Source organism: Pseudorca crassidens, chromosome 3 (assembly GCF_039906515.1).
Source record: "Pseudorca crassidens isolate mPseCra1 chromosome 3, mPseCra1.hap1, whole genome shotgun sequence".
In the NCBI taxonomy this organism is placed as follows: Eukaryota; Metazoa; Chordata; class Mammalia; order Artiodactyla; family Delphinidae; genus Pseudorca; species Pseudorca crassidens.
The window spans coordinates 110,041,307-110,066,934 of record NC_090298.1 but is presented as its reverse complement, the minus strand read 5'-3'; the positions used below and the strand labels follow the sequence as shown (position 1 = coordinate 110,066,934).

Here is a 25,628-nt window from a genome sequence, read left to right as displayed (position 1 = left end):
AGTGAGAGGCCCATGTACCGCCAAAAAAAAAAAAAGACAAAAGATGGACAGACTGAATAAAAAACAAAATTTTGCTACATGCTGAATATACTGTAAAGTTGCAGCAATTACAACAGTCTTGGTAATGGCACAGAGATAGACAAAGTGACCAATGAAACAGAATATAAAACCCAGAACCGACCCATGCACACATGGAATTCTGACATGACAGAAGTGACACTGCAGATCATTAGAAAAGGATTAGATTTCTCAATAAACAGAGCCAGGACAACTGGTATCCATAAGGGAAAAAATGAAATTGGATTCCTACCTCATACTGTACATAAAATTCAATTTAGAATTAAATACTTAAATGTATTTGAATGTGAAAATCAAAACTTTAAAACTTTTAGAAGAAAATATAGGAATATGGAAGGATTTCTTAAGACACAAAAGAGCTAACCATAAAAGACTGGTAAATATAACTATCTTACAATCAAATCTGTTTATTAAAAGACACTATAAGAAAGTGAAAAGATAAACAAAAACTTGAGAAGATACTTACAACACATATAACTGAAAAAGAATTAAAATTCAGAAGAGCTAAAAGAACACATGCAAATCAGTAAGACTACCAATAATACATTAAAAATGGGTACAGGGACTTCCCTGGTGGCACAGTGGTTAAGAATCTGCCTGCCAATGCAGGGAACACGGATTTGATCCCTGGTCCGGCTTCCACATGCTGTGGAGCAACTAACCCCGTGCTCCACAACTACTGAGCCTGCACTCTAGAGCCCGCAAGCCACGACTACTGAGCTTGTGCACCACAACTACTGAAGCCCGCACACCCTAGAGCCTGTGTGCCGCAAGTACTGAAGCCCATGTGCCTAGAGTCCGTGCTCTGAAATAAGAAAAACCACCACAATGAGAAGCCCGTGCACTACAACGAAGAGTAGCCCCTGCTCTCCACAACTAGAGAAAGCCTGCAGGCAGCAACACAGCCAAAAATTAAATTTAAAAAAAAATGGGTACACAATACAAACATTTCAAAGAAGAAACATGATCAAACATAAAGAGATGTTCAGCATCATTAGAAATTGGGACTGCAAATGAAGACCACAATGATTTACCATTTAAAACCCATTAGACTGGGGGAGCTTCAAGATGGTGGAAGAGTAAGACATGGAGATCACCTTCCTCCCCACAGGTACATAAGAAATACGTCTACATGTGGAACAATTCCTACAGAACACCTACTGAACGCTGGGAGAAGACCTCAGACCTCCCAAGAGGCAAGAAACTCCCCACGTACCTGGGTAGGGCAAAAGAAAAAAGAATAAACAGAGACAAAAGAATAGGGACGGGACCTGCACCAGTGGGAGGGAGCTGTGAAGGAGGAAAGGTTTCCACATACTAGGAAGCCCCTTCGCGGGTGGAGACTGCGGGTGGCAGAGGGGGGAGGCTTCGGAGCCATGGAGGAGAGCGCAGCAACAGGGGTGCGCAGGGCAAAGTGGAGAGATTTCCTCATAGAGGAACGGGGCCAACCAGCACTCACCAGCTGAAGAGGCTTGCCTGCTCATCCGCCGGGGTGGGCGGGGACTGGGAGCTGAGGCTCGGGCTTTGGAGGTTGGATCCCAGGGAGAGGACTGGGGTTGGCGGTGTGAACACAGCCTGAAGGGGGCTAGTGTGCCACAGCTAGCCGGGAGGGAGTCCGGGGAAAAGTCTGGAGCTGCCGAAGAGGCAAAAGACATTTTCTTGCCTCTTTGTTTCCTGGTGCACAAGGAGAGGGGATTAAGAGCCCCGCTTAAAGGAGCTCCAGAGACAGGCGCGAGCCACGGCTATCAGCGCAGACCCCAGAGACGGGCATGAGACACTAAGGCTGCTGCTGCAGCCACCAAGAAGCCTGTGTGCGAGCACAGGTCACTATCCACACCTCCCCTCCCGGGAGCCTGTGCAGCCCGCCACTGCCAAGTTCCTGAGATCAGGGACAACTTCCCCGGGAGAACACACAGCACCTCAGACTGTTGTAACGTCATGCTGGCCTCTGCCGCCACAGGCTCGCCCCGCATTCCATACCCCTCCCTCACCCCGGCCTGAGTGAGCCAGAGCCCCCGAATCAGCTGCTCCTTTAACCCCGTCCTGTCTGAGCGAAAAACAGACGCCCTCAGGCAACCTACACACAGAGGTGGGTACAAATCTAAAGCTGAACCCCAGGAGCTGTGCGAAAAAAGAAGAGAAAGGGAAATCCCTCCCAGCAGCCTCAGGAGCAGCGGATTAAATCTCCACAATCAACTTGATGTACCCTGCATCTGTGGAATACATGAATAGACAACGAATCATCCCAAATTGAGGAGGTGGACTTTGGGAGCACCGATATATATATTTTTTCCCTTTTTCTCTTTTTGTGAGTGTGTATGTGTCTGCTTCTGTGTGTGGTTTTGTCTGTATAGCTTTGCTTTTACCATTTGTCCTAGGGTTCTGTCTGTCCGTTTTTTTGTTTTTTTTTTAGTATAGTTTTTAGCACTTGTTATCATTGGTGGATTTGGTTTGGTTGCTCTCTTCTTTCTTTCTTTTTTTTCTCCCTTTTATTCTGACCCATGTGGATGACAGGCTTTGGTGCTTCAGCCAGGCATCAGGGCTGTGCCTCTGAGGTGGGAGAGCCAAGTTCAGGACACTGATCCACAAGAGCTCTCCCAGCTCCACGTAATATCAAACGGCGAAAATCTCCCAGAGATCTCCATCTCAATGCCAAGACCCAGCTCCACTCAATGACCAGCAAGCTACAGTGCTGGACACCCTATGCCAAACAACTAGCAAGACAGGAACACAACCCCATCCATTAGCAGAGAGGCTGCCTAAAATCATCATAAGGCCACAACACCCCAAAACACACCACCAGACGTGGACCTGCCCACAAGAAAGACAAGATCCAGCCTCATCCACCAGAACACAGGCACTAGTCCCCTCCACCAGGAAACCTACAAAACCCACTGAAACAACCTTAGCTGCTGGGGACAGACACCAAAAACAACAGGAACTACGAACCTGCAGCCTGCAAAAAGAAGACCCCAAACATTGTAACTTAAGCAAAATGAGAAGACAGAGAAACACACAGAGATGAAGGAGCAAGGCAAAAACCCACCAGATCTAACAAATGAATAGGAAATGGGCAGTCTACCTGAAAAAGAATTCAGAGTAATGATAGTCAAGATGATCCAAAATCTTAGTAACAGAATGGAGAAAATACAAGAAATGTTTAACAAGGACCTAGAAAAACTAAACAGCAAACAAACAATGATGAACAACACAATAAATGAAATTTAAAATTCTCTAGAAGGAATCAATAGCAGAATAACTGAGGCAGAAGAACAGATAAGTGACCTGGAAGATAAAATAGTGGAAGTAACTACTGCAGAGCAGAATAAAGAAAAAAGAATGAAAAGAATTGAGGACAGTTTCAGAGACCTCTAGGAAAACATTATGTGCAACAACATTCGAATTATAGGGGTCCCAGAAGAAGAAGAGAAAAAGAAAGGGACTGAGAAAATATTTGAAAGGATTATAGTTGAAAACTTTCCTAATATGGGAAAGCAAATAGTCAAGTCCAGGAAGCGCAGAGTCCCATATAGGATAAATCCAAGGAGAAACACACCAAGATGCATATTAATCAAACTATCAAAAATTAAATACAAAGAAAATATATTAAAAGCAGCAAGGAAAAAACAAAAGTAACACACAAGGGAATCCCCATAAGGTTAACAGCTGATCTTTCAGCAGAAACTCTGCAAGCCAGAAGGGAGTGGCGGGACATATTTAAAGTGATAAAGGAGAAAAACCTACAACCAAGATTACTCTACCCAGCAAGGATCTCATTCAGATTTGACAGAGAAACTAAAACGTTTACTGACAAGTAAAAGCTAAGAGAAGTCAGCACAACCAAACCAGCTTTACAACAAATGCTAAAGGAACTTCTCTAGGCAGGAAACACAAGAGAAGGAAAAGACCTACAATAACAAACCCAAAACAATGAAGAAAATGGTAACAGGAACATACATATTGATAATTACCTTAAATGTAAATGGATTAAAGGCTCCAACCAGAAGACATAGACTGGCTGAATGGATACAAAAACAAGACCCGTATATATGCTGTCTACAAGAGACCCACCTCGGACCTAGGGACATATACAGACTGAAAGTGAGGGGATGGAAAAAGATATTCTATGCAAATGGAAATCAAAAGAAAGCTGGAGTAGCAATTCTCATATCAGACAAAATAGACTTTAAAACAAAGACTATAACAAGAGACAAAGAAGGACATTACATAATGATCAAGGGATCAATCCAAGAAGATATAACAATTGTAAATATTTATGCACCCAACATAGGAGCACCTCAACAGATATGGCAAATACTAACAGCCATAAAAGGGGAAATCAACAGTAACACATTCATAGTAGGGGACTTTAACACCCCACTTTCAGCAATGGACAGATCATCCAAAATGAAAATAAATAAGGAAACACAAGCTTTAAATGATACATTAAACAAGATGGACTTAATTGATATTAATAGGACATTCCATCCAAAAACAAGAGAATACACATTCTTCTCAAGTGCTCATGGAACATTCTCCAGGATAGATCATATCTTGGGTCACAAATCAAGCCTTGGTAAATTTAAGAAAATTGAAATTGTATCAAGTATCTTCTGACCACAACGCTATGAGACTAGATATCAATTACAGGAAAAAATCTGTAAAAAATACAAACTCATGGAGGCTAAACAATACACTACTTAATAACCAAGAGATCACTCAGGAAATGAAAGAGAAAATCAAAAAATACCTAGAAACAAATGACAATGAACACACGATGACTCAAAACCTATGGGATGCAGCAAAAGCAGTTCTAAGAGGGAAGTTTATAGCCGTACAATCCTACCTTAAGAAACAAGAAACATCTCAAATAAACAACCTAACCTTACACCTAAAACAATCAGAGAAAGAAGAACAAAAAACCCCCAAAGTTAGCAGAAGGAAAGAAATCATAAAGATCAGATCAGAAATAAATGAAAAAGAAATGAAGGAAACAATAGCAGAGATCAATAAACCTAAAAGCTGGTTCTTTGAGAAGATAAACAAAATTGATAAACCATTAGCCAGACTCTTCAAGAAAAAAAGGGAGAAGACTCAAATCAATAGAATTAGAAATGAAAAAGGAGAAGTAACAACTGACACTGCAGAAATACAAAGGATGATGAGAAATTACTACAAGCAACTCTATGCCAATAAAATGGACAACCTGGAGGAAATGGACAAATTCTTAAAAATGCACAACCTTCCAAGACTGAATTAGGAAGAAACAGAAAGTATGAACAGACCAATCACAAGCACTGAATTGAAACTGTGATTAAACATCTTCCAACAAACAAAAGCCCAGGACCAGATGGCTTCACAGACAAATTCTATCAAACATTTAGAGAAGAGCTAACACCTATCCTTCTCAAACTCTTCCAAAATATAGCAGAGGGAGGAACATTCCCAAACTCATTCTACAAGGCCACCATCACCCTGATAGCAAAACCAGACAAAGATGTCACAAAGAAAGAAAACTACAGGCCAATATCACTGATGAACATAGATGCAAAAATCCTCAATAAAATACTAGCAAACAGAATCCAGCAGCACATTAAAAGGATCACACACCATGATCAAGTGGGGTTTATCCCAGCAATAAAAGGATTCTTCAATATACACAAATGAATCAATGTGATACACCATTTAAGAAACTGAAGGAGAAAAACCATATGATCATCTCAATAGATGCAGAGAAAGCTTTCGACAAAATTCAACACCCATTTATGACAAAAACCCTCCAGAAAATAGGCATAGAGGGAACTTTCCTCAACATAATACAGGCCATATATGACAAACCCACAGCCAAGATCATGCTCAATGGTGACAAACTGAAACCATTTCTACTAAGATCAGGAACAAGACAAGGTTGCCCACTCTCACCACTATTATTCAACATAGTTTGGGAACTTTTAGCCACAGCAATCAGAGAAGAAAAAGAAATAAAAGGAATCCAAATCGGAAAAGAAGAAGTAAAGCTGTCACTGTTTGCAGATGACATGGTACTATACATAGAGAATCCTAAAGATGCTACCAGAAAACTACTAGAGCTAATCAATGAATCTGGTGAAGCAGCATGATACAAAATTAATGCACAGAAATCTCCTGCATTCCTATACACTAATGATGAAAAATCTGAAAGTGAAATTAAGAAAACACTCCCATTTACCAATGCAACAAAAAGAATAAAATATATTGGAATAAACCTACCTAAGGAGACAAAAGAACTATATGCAGAAAATTATAAGACACTGATGAAAGAAATTAAAGATGATAAAAATAGATGGAGAGGGCTTCCCTGGTGGCACAGTGGTTAAGAGTCCGCCTGCCGATGCAGGGGACACGGGTTTGTGTCCCAGTCCGGGAAGATCCCACATGTCACGGAGCGGTTGGGCCCGTGAGCCATGGTCACTGAGCCTGCGCGTCCGGAGCCTGTGCTCCGCAACAGGAGAGGCCACAACAGTGAGAGGCCTGCGTACCGCAAAAAAAAAAAAAAAAAAAAAAAAAAAAAAGATGGAGAGATATACTATGTTCTTGGATTGGAAGAATCAACACTGTGAAAATGACTATACTACCCAAAGTAATCTACAGATTCCATGCAATTCCCAGCAAACTACCACTGGCATTTTTCACAGAAGTAGAACAAAAAATTTCACAATTTGTATGGAAACACTAAAGACCCTGAATAGCCAAAGTAATCTTGAGAAAGAAAAACGGAGCTGGAGGAATCAGGCTCCCTGACTTCAGACTATACTACAAAGCTACAGTAATCAAGACAGGATGCTACTGGCACAGAAACAAATACAGATCAATGGAACAGGATAGAAAGCTCAGAGATAAACGCACGCACATATGGTCACCTTATCTTTGATAAAGGAGGCAAGAATATACAGCAGAGTAAAGTCAGCCTCTTCAATAAGTGGTGCTGGGAAAACTGGACAGCTTCGTGTAAAAGAATGAAATTAGAACACTCCCTAACACCATACACAAAAATAAACTCAAAATGGATTAGAGACCTAAATGTAAGGCTAGATACTATCAAACTCTTAAAGGAAAACACAGGCAGAACACTCTATGACATAAATCACAGCAAAATCCTTTTTGACCCACCTCCTAGAGAAATAAAAATAAAAACAAAAATAAACAAATGGGACGTAATGAAAGTTAAAAGGTTTGCACAGCCAAAGAAACCATAAACAAGAAGAAAAGACAACCCTGAGAATAGGAGAAAATATTTGCAAATGAAGCAACTTACAAATGATTAATCTCCGAAATTTACAAGCAGCTCATGCAGCTCAATTTCAAAAAAGCAAACAACCCAATCCAAAAGTGGGCAGAAGACCTAAATAGACATTTCTCCAAAGAAGATATACAGATTGCCAACAAACACATGAAAAAATGGTCAACATCATAAATCATTAGAGAAAAGCGAATCAAAACTACCATGAGATATCATCTCACACTGGTCAGAATGGCCATCCTCACAAAATCTAGAAACAATAAATGCTGGAGAGAGTGTGGAGAAAAAGGAATCCTCCTGCACTGCTGGTGGGAATGTAAATTGATACAGCCACTATGGAGAACAGTATGGAGGTTCCGTAAGAAACTAAAAATGGAACTACCATACGACCCAGCAATCCCACTACTGGGCATATACCATGAGAAAACCATAATTCAAGAAGAGTCATGTACCACAATGTTCACTGCAGCTCTATTTACAACAGCCAGGACATGGAAGCAACCTAAGTGTTCATCAACAGATGAATGGATAAAGAAGATGTGGCACATGTATACAATGGACTATTACTCAGCCATAAAAAGAAACGAAATTGAGTTATTTGTAGTGAGGTGGATGGACCCAGAGTCTGTCATACAGAGTGAAGTAAGTCAGAAAGAGAAAAACAAATACCGTATGCTAACACATATATATGGAATATAAAAAAAAAAGAAAAGAAAAAAATGGTCATGAAGAACCTAGGGGCAAGATGGGAGTAAAGACACAGACCTACTAGAGAATGGACTTGAGGATACGGGAGGGGGAAGGGTAAGCTGGGACAAAGTGAGAGAGTGGCATGGACATATATACACTACCAAACGTAAAATTGATAGCTAGTGGGAAGCAGCCGCCCAAACGTAAAACTGATAGCTAGTGGGAAGCAGCCGCATAGCACAGGGAGATCAGCTCGGTGCTTTGTGACCACCTAGAGGGGTGGGATGGGGGGGTCCAAGGGAGGGAGACGCAAGAGGGAAGAGATATGGGGACATATGTATATGTATAACTGATTCATTTTGTTATAAAGCAGAAACTAACACACCATTGTAAAGCAATTATACTCCAATAGAGATTTTTGTTTGTTTGTTTTTGCGGTACGTGGGCCTCTCACTGTTGTGGCCTCTCACTGTTGTGGCCTCTCCCGTTGCGGAGCATAGGCTCCAGACGCGTAGGCTCAGTGGCTATGGCTCACGGGCCCAGCCGCTCCACAGCACGTGGGATCTTCCCGGACTGGGGCACAAACCCGTGTCCCCTGCATCGGCAGGCGGACTCTCAACCACTGCGCCACCAGGGAAGCCCTCCAATAAAGATGTTTAAAAAAATAAAGTAAAAATAAAACCCATTAGCTTTGCAAAAATTAAGAATCGACAAAATCAGTGTCAAAGAATGCATCAACGAGAACCCTTATATTCCGCTAGTGGTATAAATTAGTAAAATCACTTCGGAAAACAATATAACATTATTTTGTAAAATTGAGCATACCCTGCAACCCAGCAATTTTACTCCCACATGTACTCTAGAGAATCTCTTACACCTTTGCTCTGTAAGACATGACAAGAATGTTCCTAGAAGCAAGGGTTATATCAGTAAAGAGCTGGAAACAACCCAAATGTCCATCTACCCAAAAATGGATATATTATGGTATATTTCCACAAAAGAATTCTGTACATCAGTGAAAATGCATATACCACAGCTATAAGCAACTTAAGTAAATAAAACCAAAATAAAGTAAAACAAGCAAAAAAGCAAATTCTAGAAGCATTCACAGAGTATGATATCATTTTTTTTAAAAGCTCAAAACATGATACATATGATAAAATTATTTTTAAAAAGCAGAGAGCAGGGCTTCCCTAGTGGCGCAGTGGTTGAGAGTCTGCCTGCTGATGCAGGGGACACGGGTTCATGCCCCGGTCCAGGAAGATCCCACATGCTGTGGAGCAGCTGGGACCGGGAGCCATGGCCGCTGAGCCTGCGCGTCTGGAGCCTGTGCTCCGCAACGGGAGAGGCCACAACAGTGAGAGGCCCGCGTACCGCAAAAAAAAAAACACAAAAAAACAAAAAACCACAGAGAGCAAAAATCTGTGTCAGTGGTTACAAAGAGTGAGGATGACAAATGGTTGAGATAAGGAGGAGCATCTATGTGGATGGCAGTTAGTGATAACGGTAGAGTTCTTGGATTGTGTATGGGGGTGGTGGGATCATGAGTGCACCTTAATATTAATATGCTTTATAACTTTACTTCATAATTCAAGTAAGCATGTGTGTATGTGTACACACATATACACATATATTTTTCCATTCTGTGGTAGGTATGAAATACATTAAATAGATTTAAAAGGGTGAAAGTAAGACTAAATTATGCTAGTTGATACTGATTACAACGGGAACCAAATACCCAGTCCAATACTTACTGGTCAAGGGTCTTATAATAAATGTCCAGATCCTTGTTCACAAGCTCTGTTGTTCTCATAACAATCATCATTTCCCTATACTTTTCCTCGGCATCCCGAAATTGAGGGTCTCGAAGTTCTTTCTTAAAACGAATAATTTCTTCCTCATAACCATCCTGTCGCCCTATTGCCGAACCGAGATTTCTTTTTATATTTTCTATTTTTTCTTCCAACTTCTGATGTTCACTAGGAGGGAAAACGACAAATGAGGACCATTTTTAGATTTTAGCAGCCTAAAGTGGAAAAGACAGATTTCTTCAGATAGATAAATATCATTTATCATTCTCCTTAGCAATCAGCATATGAAAAGTCTCTCCTTGCTTTTTCTTTAAGGTTTCAGTACTAAGGAAAACTTTCTTCTTTCCAAATCTCTGAAGCATCCAGGTTTTTAAACAGCTGATTTCTGTGTGCTCAATAAAGTACTCTCATAACATGTGAACACTGAAAAAGTTCCTGACGTTTACACACTAACCTAAGCAAAGTATTCTTGGTGATTAATATTACAAATTCACAAACTTCTCATTGTCAACTAAGAATGCTCAGTTACCAACTCTGAGAAGTTACTGAGCAACAGGTATCATCAGTTCGTTCACAGTATGTCAGACAAAAGAAAATTTTATCTCAAAAATTTATGCAGTAGTATTACTAAAAGTTTGTATTTCTCTATTAAAACAAAATTTCTCTTGCATAAGTATAAAAAAGCATAAATAAAGAGAGGGGATATATGTATACGTATAGCTGATTCACTTTGCTGTACAGTAGAAACTAACACAACATTGTAAAGCAACTATACTCCAATAAAAATTTAAAAACAAGAAAAGAAAAACATGGAGAGGAGTTCCAAAAAACAAAGCATCAATACTGACAAAAAAGTAAAATACTTGGGCTTCCCTGGTGGCGCAGTGGTTGAGAGTCCGCCTGCTGATGCAGGGGACATGGGTTCGTGCCCCAGTCTGGGAGGATCCCACATGCCGCGGAGCGGCTTGGCCCGTGAGCCATGGCCACTGAGTCTGCGCGTCCAGAGCCTGTGCTCTGCAACGCAAGAGGCCACAACAGTGAGAGGCCCGCGTACCACAAAAAAAAAAAAAAAAAAAAAAGTAAAATACTTAAACTTTTCTGATAACTTGGTACATAATACAGATTTTAACGTATGCTTTAAAAATCTTCATTTATTTAACAATTACTTATTAGGCATCCTCTTATTTGCCAGGCACTTCTCTCAAGATTATGAACATCCTTATAGAACTGGCCTGATTATCTGTTTTGTTGACATTTCTGTTGTGTCCTCGTTGAAGAAAGGTTTGAAAAAGAGAAGTTATGCTTAGTAGTCTGAATGAATGTAAAAAGCACTGTTATGTACTAATTACAGAAGGAATTATAAAAATATCTGTTTTTGATCTTTAGTAGCAAGGAATAAACTGTTTCATTTAAAACTTGTTCTATAAGCTTCACTTTTTTTTTTCAACTTGGCACCAAGAACACCAACATTACAGTGTTAAAGAGCTGAGGCTTGGAAGCTAGGATATCTGGTCACATTCCTGGCTTTCATTCTAATTTCCTATGATCTTTTTTTCTGGGTCTCAGTGTCCTAATGCATAAAAAACAAACAGGCTGAAAGATGAAGAGCTCTTCTAGTTGTTAAGTCTGATCTCCTTGATATATGAAAGTTATTTAAAATAGCTAAACCAAGAGAACTTACAATAACATGGGAGTACCTATTTGTTAGGTTTTAATAACTAAATTAAATTTCAATTTATTATATCCTTTAGAAAAACTTAAGCATTCTTTGATTCAGATTTCTTTGTGAAATCACAAGAAAAATGAAAAACCTACAAGGAATGGCTGAATGAATGAGTATATCCAACCAGCTGAGGTGGTTCCAAAAAATCTGTTTGGCTAGTACAACCTTTTATACCAGTCTAGTGCCTTAGCATCAACCAGGTTCTTACAGAATTCCTAAGGCAACTGTGAGGCAGAGAAAGCAAGAATAAAATCTTTTCTGCTGTAGCAGGAAGACAGCAACTACAGTAAGTACCAATAAAACCAGATGAAAGAAGAATTCTATTAATTGCAAAAATGATGCTCTGGTTTGTGCATAATTACACCTGGGACCATGTAGAATGGGTCACCAATATCAAACTGCTTTGGCAATAACTCCATTAAGAGTTAAGCATTAAGCTCTGACCCAGGCAGGGTCCAGAGGACATATATTCTTTACGCCATAATCTTGTGAAGCAGGCTCGCAAAAGTCTGGGAACTTGGTATTTTTAATACTGGCCATCACTGCATAGTCATAGTGTGACTATAAATTCTATATTACTACTTCAGCTTGTAAAGCCATGAAATACATTTGTAAAAAAAGTGCCCATCTTCCTTTAAGTCTGAAAGGACACTTTGGCTACAGGCTTACATTCTTTGTCAAAAACATGTATTGAATATTTTTCACATTTCAATAATAAAGACCTTTATTTAAACTAAAGATTATTTTTTAAAACACACTTTTTCATTTGTAAAACCTGCATTTGACCCATTTCCTTCAAATGTTGTTTTCTTTCTTCTTCACCTTCTTTTAGTTCTTCATTCCTTTTTCTTAAAGTAAGGTTATCCTGTAGCCACCTTTCTTGTATCTAAATGTAAATATTAAATTTGTTAATAAAAATAATCAAGTTACCAACATGTGATTCATAGCAGGCAACTGGTGACAAGTAGTGCTAATTCTGCCTTAGAATCATGTGTATCTCAGCAGAGGGAGAAGAAGCCAGTGTAAAGGAATCTCCAGGCCTGGAGGAATCTGGATGGCCCATATACACACAAAACAGACATTAAAATGATGAGATAAAATGATATAACTGGATTTTTAATATTTTATACCTATGCCCCATTGGATCATCTTGCATAAGAACCTCACAATGGAGCCTAGTGATCTAAAAGATAAAAAGAGAGCAAGACTACTACCAAAGTCTCCCCAACTTTTTTTTCCCTAGTTGTATTTGTCTACTAACGTGTGCCAAGACCATTATATACTGTTAAGTATGTCAGATAAGATTTTTACCTTCAAGCTGACAATCATACAAGGCAGTAAGAAGTTTCACAAAAACAGTAAGTCTATATACTTGATGACACTTTCCTGGCCACTGAATTGCACTGAAAAATTTAAATTTAGCTGTTCTTGTTGAGTAGTTTTGTCCTTAAAAAGCAACCACTAAATCATTTGGCAGCGGCAGCAGCACCAACACAATTATTTCAGTACTTTTCCTGGTGATTAAAACGGACTATGTTGTCAAGAGACAAACAGGAAACAATTTATAAGCTGACTCTTTGGAACTTAGGAAAAAAAATTTTCCTGCAGAAAATGGTGGTTTGGCCCATAGAAGCCTGAACAGAAAAAATTCATCCTAAGTTTGGAGTCAGGCCTTCTCAAAGACCCTTCTACAGCAACCCTTGTAGTTGAGATAAACTCAGTGATGTGGGAAGTAGGAGGCAGGGGCAGATCTTTGGTAATACTTTGTTGCCAACAGTACTGACACAGGAGTCACCAGGGAAAAAGGATTTGGGAGGTGAGAGAGAAGAAGGGAAGCCAAGGACTTCTCTCATATGCTTAATGTTCACATCCAACCCTGCCCATCTATGAATCACTATTTTGAGGTTTTTTTTGTTTTTTTAACTGTCATTAAGGTTCCTTTCAGTTTTCCTGGAACTAATAATATAAATATATACATATCTATTAAAGGAATCGTTATAAGCAGTTAGAGATGACTAAAATGATATGGTTGTAAATGTCCTTTTGTTGCCAAGGCAACCTAATGTGCCACCGCAGCTGCTATGACTCTCCAAGATTCTCCCATGGGGAACTATGCTTATACATTTTCCTTATTAGGAACAAAAGAATGTGGCACTGCTCGCTTTCATCTAATATTATATAACAATGGAATTTGCTTTCATGAATACCTGAAAGGACTATTTAAAGGGCTATCACATTTTTAGGTGAGACTGATTTTTTGCATGAAATAATGTTCCTGGTCTGTTATACTGCATGGTCACCAGAAAGCTAGGGATTTCCTTCTTTTAGGTCAGCTTCTAATTGCTCTTTCATTCTGAAAGACAGTATATAGCACAGTAGTTAAAGAGCATAGGCTTTGAAGTCAGATACACCTAAGCTCAAATCTCAGCATTACAACTTTCAAATAGGATGACTTTGGACAAATTAGTTTAAATTCTCTGAGCCTTCTAAAGATTAAAATAGTGTATGTAAAAAGTACTAAGTACAGAGCCTGGCTCAATAACTGCTAGTGAAATACCTTTTGGGTCAAATCTGTCCTTACACTTTAAGCAGTAAAAATTCCAGTTACAGTCTTCAAAATAGAAAACAGGAGAGAAAGAAGAGATAAAGTATCAGAGTAAACCAGATGCAGGTATACTACACCAAAACTGTTTTCCTATTATACTAGCAATTTGACAATGTAGGGTCAAGTTCTACCTCTGTTACTCACTACTTTTGTGACCTTGGGCAATTTAGGTCAACTCCAGTTCCCTTCATCTGAAAAATGAGGGAGGAAGATTATTAAACTTCCAAATTTTAAAATTCTGTGGAGTAAATTTAATAGGGCTTAAGTGCGTAAATAAGCTGTTAGGCTCCTCAACTCTTAAGATAGTAACTTGAATCACTCAGCTCAGAGAGCAGTTAATGCATGCAGCTGGCCACTTACAGAAACCATAAAAGTTAGCTGCTTTCTAGTTACCTGTGATAGAGTAATATGCTGAATAAACCCCATTCCAAAATCCACCAAAAGTCTGGTTGGAGAAAATGCCATTTATAGAGAACTTCCTGAAAGCCATGCGGTGCTCTGACTCAGTGATTGATAGTTAAGGGGATACATCACAACCTCTGAGGAACTTTAACAAAATATACATGCATATGTGTATGCTCATGCCCCAGAGGTTCCCATTTATTGGTCTGGAATGGAGAAAGAGATGTGTATTTTCAATAACCCAGGTGATTTTTTTTTTAAGTTTGAGATGTAATTCATATACCATAAAATTCACCAATTTAAAGTGTACAATTCAGTGGTTTCAGTATATTCACAAGGTTCTCATTCCAGTACATTTTATCACCCCAAATAGAAACTCCATACCCATTAGCAGTCACTCTCTATTCCCTTTTCTTTCCTTCCCCCCAACCCCCAGCAACACTCCTCTGCTTTCTGTCTCTATGGATTTGCCTATTCTGAACATTTCATATAAATGGAATCATACAATAAGGTCTTTTGTGATTGACTTCATTTAGCATAATGTTTTCAAGGTTTGTCCATGTTGCAGCATCTATCAATATTTCATTCCTTTTAATGGCTGAGTAATATTCCACGATGGTTAATTTTATGTGTCAACTTGACACCACAGGGTGCCAAGGCATTTGGTCAAACATTATTCTGAGTGTCTTTGACAGTGTTTCTGGATGAGATTAACAGTTACATTGGTAGACTGAATAAGTAAAGCAGACTGCCCTTCCTAATGTGGGTGGGCCTTATCCAGTCAACTAAAGACGTGAACAGAACAAAAAAGGCTGAATAAGGGGTAACTCATCCTGCCTGACTGTATGAGGTGGGACAGTGGTTTTTTCCTGCCTTCATATTTAAACTGAAACCTCAGCTCTTCTTGGATCTAGAGCCTATTAGCTCTCCCAGTTCTCAGGCTTCAGACTCAAACTGGAACTACACCACCAAGCTCTCCTGAGCCTCCAGCTTGCCAACCACATATCTTGGGACATCTCAGCCTCCACAATCACTTGAGTTAATTCCTTATAATAAATTTCTTTATCTATATCTATATCTTTATCTATATTTATTGATCTCTTACTGGCTTTACTTCTCTGGAGATCCCTGACAAATACATATGAATACACCAAATTTTATTCATCTGTTCATCAGCTGATAACCATTTGGGCTGTTTTCCATATTTTGACTGTCATTAATAATGCTGCTATAAACATTCTTGTACAAGTTTTAATGTAAACATATATTTTACGTTTTCTTGGTTATTATACACTTAGGAGTGGGAAAAACCCAGGTGATCTTGATGGGTGCCTATAGCTAACTTTTGCTCTCCAAACACTCTAACATTTATTTTAGGCTCCAATCACACCACCTTCTACAGTCATCAAGGGATGATAAAGGTGCTGAAACACACTGCAAAAACAAACAAACAAAAACAACCATGAAGTTTGTTGAAGGCCTGCTTTTTATTAATCTATATAGTGTCTTCCTTTCCATGAATGCCTATGGAGACATTTTTCTCTGGTCTCAGTCCAGAGAACTGGTTTGTTTTTAGCTTTGAGACAATGTGAAACTTAATTAATTATGACTTTCTCTCTTCATGTGACTACTAAAATCTTTAGCAAGCATATCAGATTTCATGGCCTACGTTTTATATACTTACTACTCTCCTGGTTTCATTGCCTTCTTCTTGTCCTTATTTCCACACTGTCTCATTTTCTCATCAATTTAAAATGTTATTTAGCATTGCTCTATGTATATAACTTAGTAAACGATTTCTAGAACACGGTAGGTTATAAAAGTAAACTAATATAGTCAGATCCACTAAATTTAGACCTTCAACTTGAAAAGGGTCACAGACTGGTGTACCTTAATTATCTCTCTATATTTGTATGGACATTACTGATTTATAGATTGTGATTTTAAGTAGAAAACCCACAAGCTAGTGATAACTAAGTATTTTGTTATATATGCTTCATAAATTTATATAGCATTTACTAGATGGCAGAGATTTGATTTACCTTTGACTGATATTCATATATTTGACAATCCTGGCACTATGGCCAGAGATTCTGCAGAAAACGGGTATGGCTAATCTTCAAAGAGATTTTAACCATTGTTTATAACCAAGTGATTAAAGCTTTCAAATAGCAAATTTTATTCAAAACAGCAGGAACAGAGAAGCGGTGTAGTTTTTAAAGGCATTAACTATCATGCTTATATAAGGCATGCTGAAAATTATTTTCTTAATGTGATTTTAATTATACTGTGGAAATTAATTTCCTTAATCAAGAAAGTAAATGATAAAGGAATCAACTGAAAAACAACTTAGTATATACATATTTTACTTACAGACAACTTTTAAGAATGATACCTAGAAATGAGATTGAGAATTGGCAGAAGGGGAAGGAGACTTTAATTTTATGCTTTTATGTTTAAACTTTTACCAAGTAAGTCTTTTACTGAAAATAAAAATTAAAAAAGGAAAGAAGAAAAGACAATGTTATTAGAATTGCTTTTCTCAGGGAACCCTCCTACAATGTTGGTGGGAATGTAAGTTGGTATAGCCACTGTGGAAAACAGTATGGAGGCTCCTCAGAAAACTAAAAACAGAACTACCATATGATCCAGCAACCTCACTCCTGGGCATATATCTAGACAAAATTATAATTCAAAAAGATACGTGCACCCCTACATTCATATCAGCACTATTCACAATAGCCAAGACATGGAAACAACCTAAATGTCCATCAACAGATGAATAAAGATGTGTTACATATATACAAGGGAACTCAGCCATAAAAAAAACAAAATAATGCCATTTGCAGCAACATGGATGCAACTAGAGATTATCATACTATGTAAGTCAGAAAGATAAATAACCATAGGATATCAGTAATATGTGGAATCTAAAATGTGACACAAATGAACCTATCTATGAAACAGAATCAGGGACATAGAGAAGAGACTATGGTGGCCAAGGGGGAGGAGGGTGGGAGAGGGTTGGACTGGGAGTTTGGGATTAGCATACACAAAAACTGGTATATATAGAATGGATAAACAACAAGGTCCTACTGTATAGCACACGGAAATATAATCAATATCCTGTGATAAACCATAATGGAAAAGAATATGAAAAAGAATATATATATGTAACTGAGTCACTTTGCTGTACAGCAGTAACTGACAACACTGTAATTCAACTATACTTTAATAAAAAATAAATTAAAAAAAAGAATACAATCAGGTAAAAATGTTATAACGAGAAGAATCACAACAGCTTGAGTTATACCAAATGCACTTTTTATTATTTCATTTTACAAATGAAAATATGTCTCTTTTTATACTGCCAAAGGAAAATTTTGTGTCTCAGTAACATAAAAAAGAAACATACTTTTTATATAAACATATACACATAAAAAAAAAAAGAATTGCTTTTCTCTACTGTTTGCATTTCTACTCAATGCAAGTATTGAAAATAAACGTAAAAAGTAAAAAAGAAAGATAAGAATGTTACTGGTATAAATGCCACCATAAATCATTAGCAAAAAAAGGACCTACCTTCTGTGTATCAATATCTTGTCTCATGATTCCCATTTCCTTATTAATCTTTTCTTTGTGTTTCTCACATTCACTTAGTTGAGCTATTACTTTATTAAGTTCAGTTTCTTTTTGCTACAAAAATGAAAATTTCTTAAGCACAAGAAATAAAAATATAAACAATCATTTTAAATTATATTCAATTAAGTAGTTTTAAATTACCTTCTTATAGTCATCTTTTCCATCTTGAATATAATTCTCAATGTCTTTCACATAACCATGAATATTTTTAACCTTCTCTTTGATATCATTTATCTGTGGAAAAATATTTATTAAAAATATACTAGTTCAGACTAGGGCATTTAAGAAGATTTATTTCCAAGGAATATCTTTTATTAAGATAACAAAAACTTAATAGGAGAGAACAGTGAAATACTGGCTTGGAAGTTAGAAGCCCTGAGTTCCAGTTTCCATCACCAGCAGATTTTATCTGAAATCAAATTTTATGATCTCCCTTTATTACTATGGGATTAGATTAAAAGGTCTCAATTCTCAACTTCTATTTTAGATCAAGAAGCAAAATAATTTACATTTAATCATTCTAAAAACATTTTGAATGTTAAGATTATGTCACAAATATGAAAATACTATTTCATCATGTTTTTAATTTCATGTGAAATACTAGTGTCCAACATGGCGCTCTGAATAATAATTTTAACATATATTTTTGATAACTAAATATATACATGAAATCTTACTTTATCCTGTGCTATTTTGTTGCTTGTATTTTTTTTGTTGATTAATTCTTCTTTCTCCTGCTGGATCTTTTCCAATGTTGTTTCCAAAGGGTTTACCTGCTCTTTAGCATCCTAAGGATATAAAAAATATATGGTCTTATATAAAATTCCATTATCTTATTTCAGGTGTCACACTTCATAATAAAATCACTTTCTATGTACCAGGCTTTACAAGTCAATTCATTTGCTCCTTCCAACAACCCTATGAGGAAGGTACCATTATTTTCCTGCTATATTTCAGATGAGCACAGAGATGATTTATCCAGGGTCCCAAAAGCCAGTAAATGAAGGAGCCAGGATTCAAATCTCATCCAGCTCCAGAGTCTTTCTCTCATCCAGCTCCAGAGTCTTTCTTTTAACCACTACGCTATATTGCGTCAGCCACTGACTTGATTCTTAATCTACACCACGTACTCCCAATTATATGAGCATGTGGCTTCAGGTATAAATTTTCCTGAGTTTGTAAGGGCCCATGTCAGCTCTGTGTGACTGAAAAATAGGAAAGCTCTTTCAGTCCAGATCTTTCTTTTACAGATGGAAATATGATCATAAAAGAACTTTTGTTTCAATTATTCTTCCATTTTCTGTTACAACTGATGAATCATAATACACAGAGCACTAAGTACGATTCCAAACACAAAACCATGTGATCAAGTTTGTAAACCAAAAACTGAGTTAACAAGCCATACCTTGCCTTCAGCACAGACACAGCCAAATTATAAAGTTTATCTGCTTTTAGCTGCATGGGTAGTGGGATTTCTCATGACTTCTGCTTTTTAAAGTATTCACTCTCATTCTAAAATGGTATGCTATACACAAAACCATCAGTTTTATTCCAGAACATATCATCTTAGTAAAAAAAAGTTTTTGTATGCATGTACTGCCAATACATTTAAAAAGGCCCAAATTTTAACAAAAGATTAGACAAGTTCATCAGACAAGAGATCATAAATTATTTTGGCCGAAAAACAATCTTAAAAAAAAAATATGGGGCTTCCCTGGTGGCTCAGTGGTAGAGAGTCCGCCTGCTGATGCAGGGGACACAGGTTCGTGCCCCGGTCCGGGAAGATCCCACGTGCCGCGGAGCGGCTGGGCCCGTGAGCCATGGTCGCTGAGCCTGCGTGTCCGGAGCCTGTGCTCCACAACGTGAGAGGCCACAACAGTGAGAGGCCCGCGTACCGCAAAAAAAAAAAAAAAAAAGGGCTCAACATTCTGCTTGCAGGTTTCTACAGTGAGTGAGTGAGTGAGTGAGTGAGTGAGTGAGTGTGTGTGTGTGTGTGTGTGTGTGTGTAGATATATAGCTTTTTTTAAGGGAATGGAGTATGGTCTAGTCCACTTTTCCATGGTTGTGTAGGAACTACAATGTCCTTTCCTAGCAAAACAAGAAGTGCAAGGTCTGCATTTCCACCAACTCAATGCAAAGCCCCAAGAGCTTCCTGCAAAGTAAAGCCGGCACGGAGGATCCAATCAATGTCTGCAGCAGGAAAAATTAATGGTGCAAGAAAGGAGGGACTTGATGATGGATGGCTGGTAGGTGGTTCAAATTCTAGAAGTGGCCCTGCAGCTTCAGAACAGACATTCTCTCTGGTCTCAGGCCTGTGTGCCCTGACCCAGATCTTTAACCAATATGAAACTGGATGACAAGGACTCAGTTTGCTCAGAAGTCTGATTGAGTGCATCCTCCTTACCTGCTAAAAGTCTGGGTAAAATTTCGACACCAAAGGTGCAATGTAGTTGATTAGAAGTTTCAGCTGAGGCTAGAGTGACAGAACTGCTCTCATTTATTGACTCCTTAGACTTGGGGACACCTTCCTTATCAGTACTAACAGGCCATCACCTAGACCCCTGAAGTTAATATTTTCTACATCTTCTACTCTAGTGTCTGCTGAAGTGTCTGTTAATTCTTCCGTCTTCACTGATACAGATATGGCCTGATGAAAGGAGACTTGTTCACTCTAGGTAGCTGTAAGATGCTCATTTTGGGTCCATCCTTCAGAAAGGTCCTTAATAACTGTTTGGCCCTCAGTTACTGTCTTTGATTGACAGAAAACTTCTTCAGATGTGTTTTCTGAAGCTGCTTTACTACTAATGACAAAAAGTTCATGAAGTTCCTTCAAGGCTGCTGTTACAGATGAGCAAGATTCCTCTGCTGACTCTACAGAGGGCTGACAACTGCCACAGAGACTTAAGAGAAGGGGCAATTCCCATATTTCTTACTTGTTCCAGACATTTCAACATTACTTTCTAGAAGGTGTAAATCCTGAGTGGAAATGGAATTTTAAAGGAAGGGTTACATTTTGATGTTTCTACCTCCATCAAGGGATTATCCAAGGTGAGATAAGATGCACCGATGTTCCTGACATTGGTATTCTGACTGCCTGCTGAATTAATAAGCACAGCAACTAGGGACTGTTAAACTATATCTACTTCCATAAGTGTTTCTGAATTTGAGCAGCCAAAGCATCCTGAAGGTAGAATATTTTTCTCTGTACCCAAAAGGTCCACAGTCTGCTGCAGCCTGTCTCAATCATAAAGGAACTTTTGATCTTAAGCTTAGTTTGCTGAGGCCAAGTAGACATTTTATGGTAATTAAGCATACTAGTACATTGACGTTGGTGTGCCCACACTTATTTTGGAAGGAAAGGGGTTTTCAAATAACAAACTATTTTACTAATCAGAAGTCCACATCATTTGGCCTTATAACATCTCTATAGAATAAGTATACGATAACCACTGTTCAAAACCATGACCTCAAGCACTTTAAGATCCTGAAATACCTAATGAATCCATAAAGGTAGAAAAAATTATTTATTATTATTATTTTTTTTTCTCACCATTGTGGCCTCTCCCGTTGTGGAGCACAAGCTCCGGACGCGCAGGCTCAGCAGCCATGCACGGGCCCAGCCGCTCCGCGGCATGTGCGATCCTCCCAGACCGGGGCACGAACCCGTGTCCCCTGCATCGGCAGGTGGACTCTCAACCACTGCACCACCAGGGAAGCCCCTAGTATTATTTCAATGTAGGAATATTTTGTATTAGGAAGTGGTTTGGTGTGGTGGGAAGTCAAATGTCTTACACATCAGAAGACCTACCAGAAAATTAACCCTGCCTCCTACTAACTGTATGAATTTGGGCAAGTCATGGGATATCTGTAAGTCTCAATTTCTTTTCCTATAAAAAGGAGATTTAGTCACATTTATCAAAATGATACACTGAATACAAAATGAGACACTGAACGGTTCAATGTCAAAGTGCTTTATAAGCAATGAAAAATACAAATGTAAGGTAGTACATTTTATACCATACTCTAAGCCTCTGTTATTTTGTAATCCAAAACTACTTAAGAAACATTTACAGTAATTAGTAACAGATTCTAATCAGATTCCAACCAGATTTAATTGGTTGGGTCTTAGATTTGATAAATCTAGATGAGGGAAGCCAAATGGGTTCCATTCCATGTGTCAACTCAGTGCCTCCTCAGTGTAGTGGGAAGTATTCCGAGACGACATCTGGAATTAAAAAGAAAAAGTGCTATGCCTGAGAGGCAGTGTCTGTCAGGGATATAGGATCTGTAGGTAAGACAAACCTCCTATACAAGTAGGAATCCTTATATGGAGTTAGCCAGCCACCACCAGACCACCTCCAGTAACAGGAAGTTCACTACTTAACCAGGCAGCCAGTTCTTCCTTATTATGGTCAATAAATCTTCTTCCAGAAATTTTTACCTACTAGTAGAAGTTCTATATACCATTTTCACTTGATCCTCACAATAACCATAGTTCTGGCCATTGCCCCAATAAAGAGAATTTCACATATTTGAACTGATTTTTAAAACTAATATGTATGAATGTTTTTACCTTTATTTCTCTGTATAAGGACTGAACTTCAGTGGATAATTCCACAGTCTGCTCTTCCAGTTGCTGACGACGTTGTAAATTAGTGGATATCTGAAGTTTCTCTGATTTAAGTTCATTTGTTGTACTTTTTAGGTGCTGAATTTGTTCCTGCTGGTCCTGTATAAGCTTACGATTCAATTCAATCTTACTGGAAACTGCATGAAAACATATTGATACAGTGATTAATGTAAGGGTATAGAAAATACTATAAGCAGCCTCATTCCAGTTTTATAGGTCTCTGTGGCATTCTCAAAGGCTGAGTTTCTGTGGGTCCCACCTACTGCAATAAAAATGCCACAAGAACCTGTCCAGCTCCCAAACCTGCTTGCTGTCCCCTCCTGAATGGGGCAGATATGACTGAGAAAAAGTACAGCTCATTTGTTACTCATCATTCAAAATCTGTTCTGGGGCTTCCCTGGTGGCGCAGTGGTTGAGAGTCCGCCTGCCAATGCAGGGGACACGGGTTCATGCCCCAGTCCGGGAAGATCCCACATGCCGCAGAGCAACTAGGCCCGTGAGCCATGGCCACTGAGCCTGTGCGTCCTGCAATGGGAGAGGCCACAAGAGTGAGAGGCCCGCGTACCACCAAAAAAAAAAAAAAAAAAAAATCTGTTCTGCAAAGAAAGGAAACAGAGGAGAAGTGATGCCTTTGAGAAAAGAAACTGCATATACCATGGACTGGAAGAAAGGCTGTTCTTTGTCCACATAATAGTTATAAAATTTATGATAAAAAGCATATGTTGGGAATGTTGAAGTCTTTATAAGGAAACAGTCTCTATTACCTGTATCTAATTTGTGTTGCTTTTCTTGTTTTTCCTGGTTTACTTGTTGAACAGTTCTATCCAAATCTAGTCCTTGGAGTTTAGCTGCTTGTTGTGCAATTTTTCTTTCAACATCCTTAAGTTCCATCTTAAGAATAAATCAAAGTTATTTCCTTTAAGAAACTTATGCCATTATCATTATTCAAAATCTTTAAGAATTAACTGCTTTTACTTTTTAAAATCTAATTTGTAACTGCTCTCATATAATTTTAACAAATTTTCAAGGATAAAAATAAAATTAATTTTTATGATGAAATTAATTTAAATGATGTAAACAAAAGGAAGCAGACTAAAAATGAAAAATAAACAAGACTACTTCTTAATTCTCAGAACTTATGGATAATAAAATCTAAACTCAGGAATATAAATAAGCTAAGCAGTTACTCCCTGAGACTACCTGAAATTCAGGATAGGGAACTCTAAACACAATCTGTACCAGAATACTAGTTACTATCTTTAACACTCACATTTCATATTCAAACCACCATGAAACTAGTTTTATTCTGCCTTAAACTGTAGTAAACTTACCTGGAACCTCTCCATAATTGTAACATCTGTCAGACACACTTTAGCACTTTCTTCCTCAGGTATAATTGTACCCAAAAGTGTTTCCTGTTCTTCTATGTCATTCTTTAGGCGCTGTATGTCTCTGTTCACATTCTGCAGTTTGTTTCTTAATTCTGGTATTTCCTTCTCCTTCAAATCAATTATGCTTTGCCTTCACAGAACATACACAATTAAAAATAAGCAATCTAATGTTTTCTCATGATGAGATTGAGGTTATGTATTTTTGGCAAGAATACCACAGAAGTGATGTTGTATCCTTCTTAGGGCAACGCAACACATCAGTGGGTACATGATGTCAGTATGTTACTCTTAGTTAAGAAGGTGTCAGCCAGATTTACCCATTGTAAAGTTACTATTTTTCTCTATGTAATCAATAAGTATCATAGGAGAAATACATTGAAGAAAATGTAAATATCCTGTTTCTCCTCAAACCTCTGTCCACTGATTTTATAACTAGTACCTATTGACAGATCTTGATACCAGCAATTTTTACCATATTGTTTGCCAAACTGAAAGATATCTTACAAATTACCTGACCATACTCATCATAAGTGTCAAGACCATGAAAGACCAAGAAAGACTGTCAAAGACAAAGAAGAACTATGGTAGACTACAAGAGCCTAAGGAGAAATAACAAGTATATGCAATGTGGGAATCCTGAGTTGGATCCTGAAATAGACAAAGGATATTAAATAGAAAGACTGCTAAAATTCAAATATGGTTTGTAGTTTAATTAATAGAATTATACCAAAGTTAATTTCTTGACTTTGATAACCATATTATGGTTACATAAACTGTGAACATCAGGAGAAGCTGGGTGAAGGGTATATGTGAATTCTCTGTACTATTTTTGTAAATTTTCTGTAAGTCTAAAATTATTTCAAAATAAAAAAGTTTAAAAACTGATGGAAGGACAGAAGGAAGGAAGGAAAGAAAATAGGAAAGAAGGAAACCACTCAGTCAAATGCTACATGGGTTTATGGTACAAAAGCTGTTAAACCCACTTTACTGCTGCTACTCTAGCTAATGAATTACCATCCCTATGGCAGGTACTGGCCCCACACCTATTTTTGTTGATACCTCTGAAACAATAAAACTTGTATGTAATCTTTAAAAAAAAAAGCTATTAAGCTTTTTTCAGAAAAATCCCAAATTCTTAAAATCAAATTAGTATAATAAATTCAATTGGTTTCTAATGGGAGCCTTATAATAAACCAGAAACTCAAGGATTAGCTCTCAGATATTGTTATTACTTAATGATTTTTTTAAAGTCCAAACTATGACCAAGAAATGCCAACCTGAATTGATCTGAGTGACAGAGACCTGTAATTTTTTATACCAGAGGAATGAAAAAATTCCCTGAAGAAATATGAACATATTCAGATTATGAATAATTCA

The 25,628-nt window shown here is 37.9% G+C and overlaps 1 protein-coding gene and 1 pseudogene across 12 annotated transcripts in view; both read right to left on the bottom strand.

The window, feature by feature from the left end:
• Positions 1-25,628, bottom strand: part of RAD50 (RAD50 double strand break repair protein) — a 234,214-nt gene that overhangs the window by 22,085 nt on the left and 186,501 nt on the right. For all 12 annotated transcript variants that reach the window (XM_067731700.1, XM_067731702.1, XM_067731704.1 and 9 more), the window contains 8 exons: positions 24,192-24,381; positions 23,625-23,751; positions 22,804-22,997; positions 18,908-19,018; positions 18,372-18,464; positions 18,171-18,284; positions 12,340-12,467; positions 9,802-10,026 (listed from right to left, as the gene is read on the bottom strand). In XM_067731700.1, the coding sequence (XP_067587801.1) occupies positions 9,802-10,026; positions 12,340-12,467; positions 18,171-18,284; positions 18,372-18,464; positions 18,908-19,018; positions 22,804-22,997; positions 23,625-23,751; positions 24,192-24,381 (1,182 nt within the window). The remainder of the gene's footprint in view (positions 1-9,801; positions 10,027-12,339; positions 12,468-18,170; positions 18,285-18,371; positions 18,465-18,907; positions 19,019-22,803; positions 22,998-23,624; positions 23,752-24,191; positions 24,382-25,628) is intronic.
• Positions 20,228-22,735, bottom strand: LOC137220571 (regulatory solute carrier protein family 1 member 1-like; annotated as a pseudogene).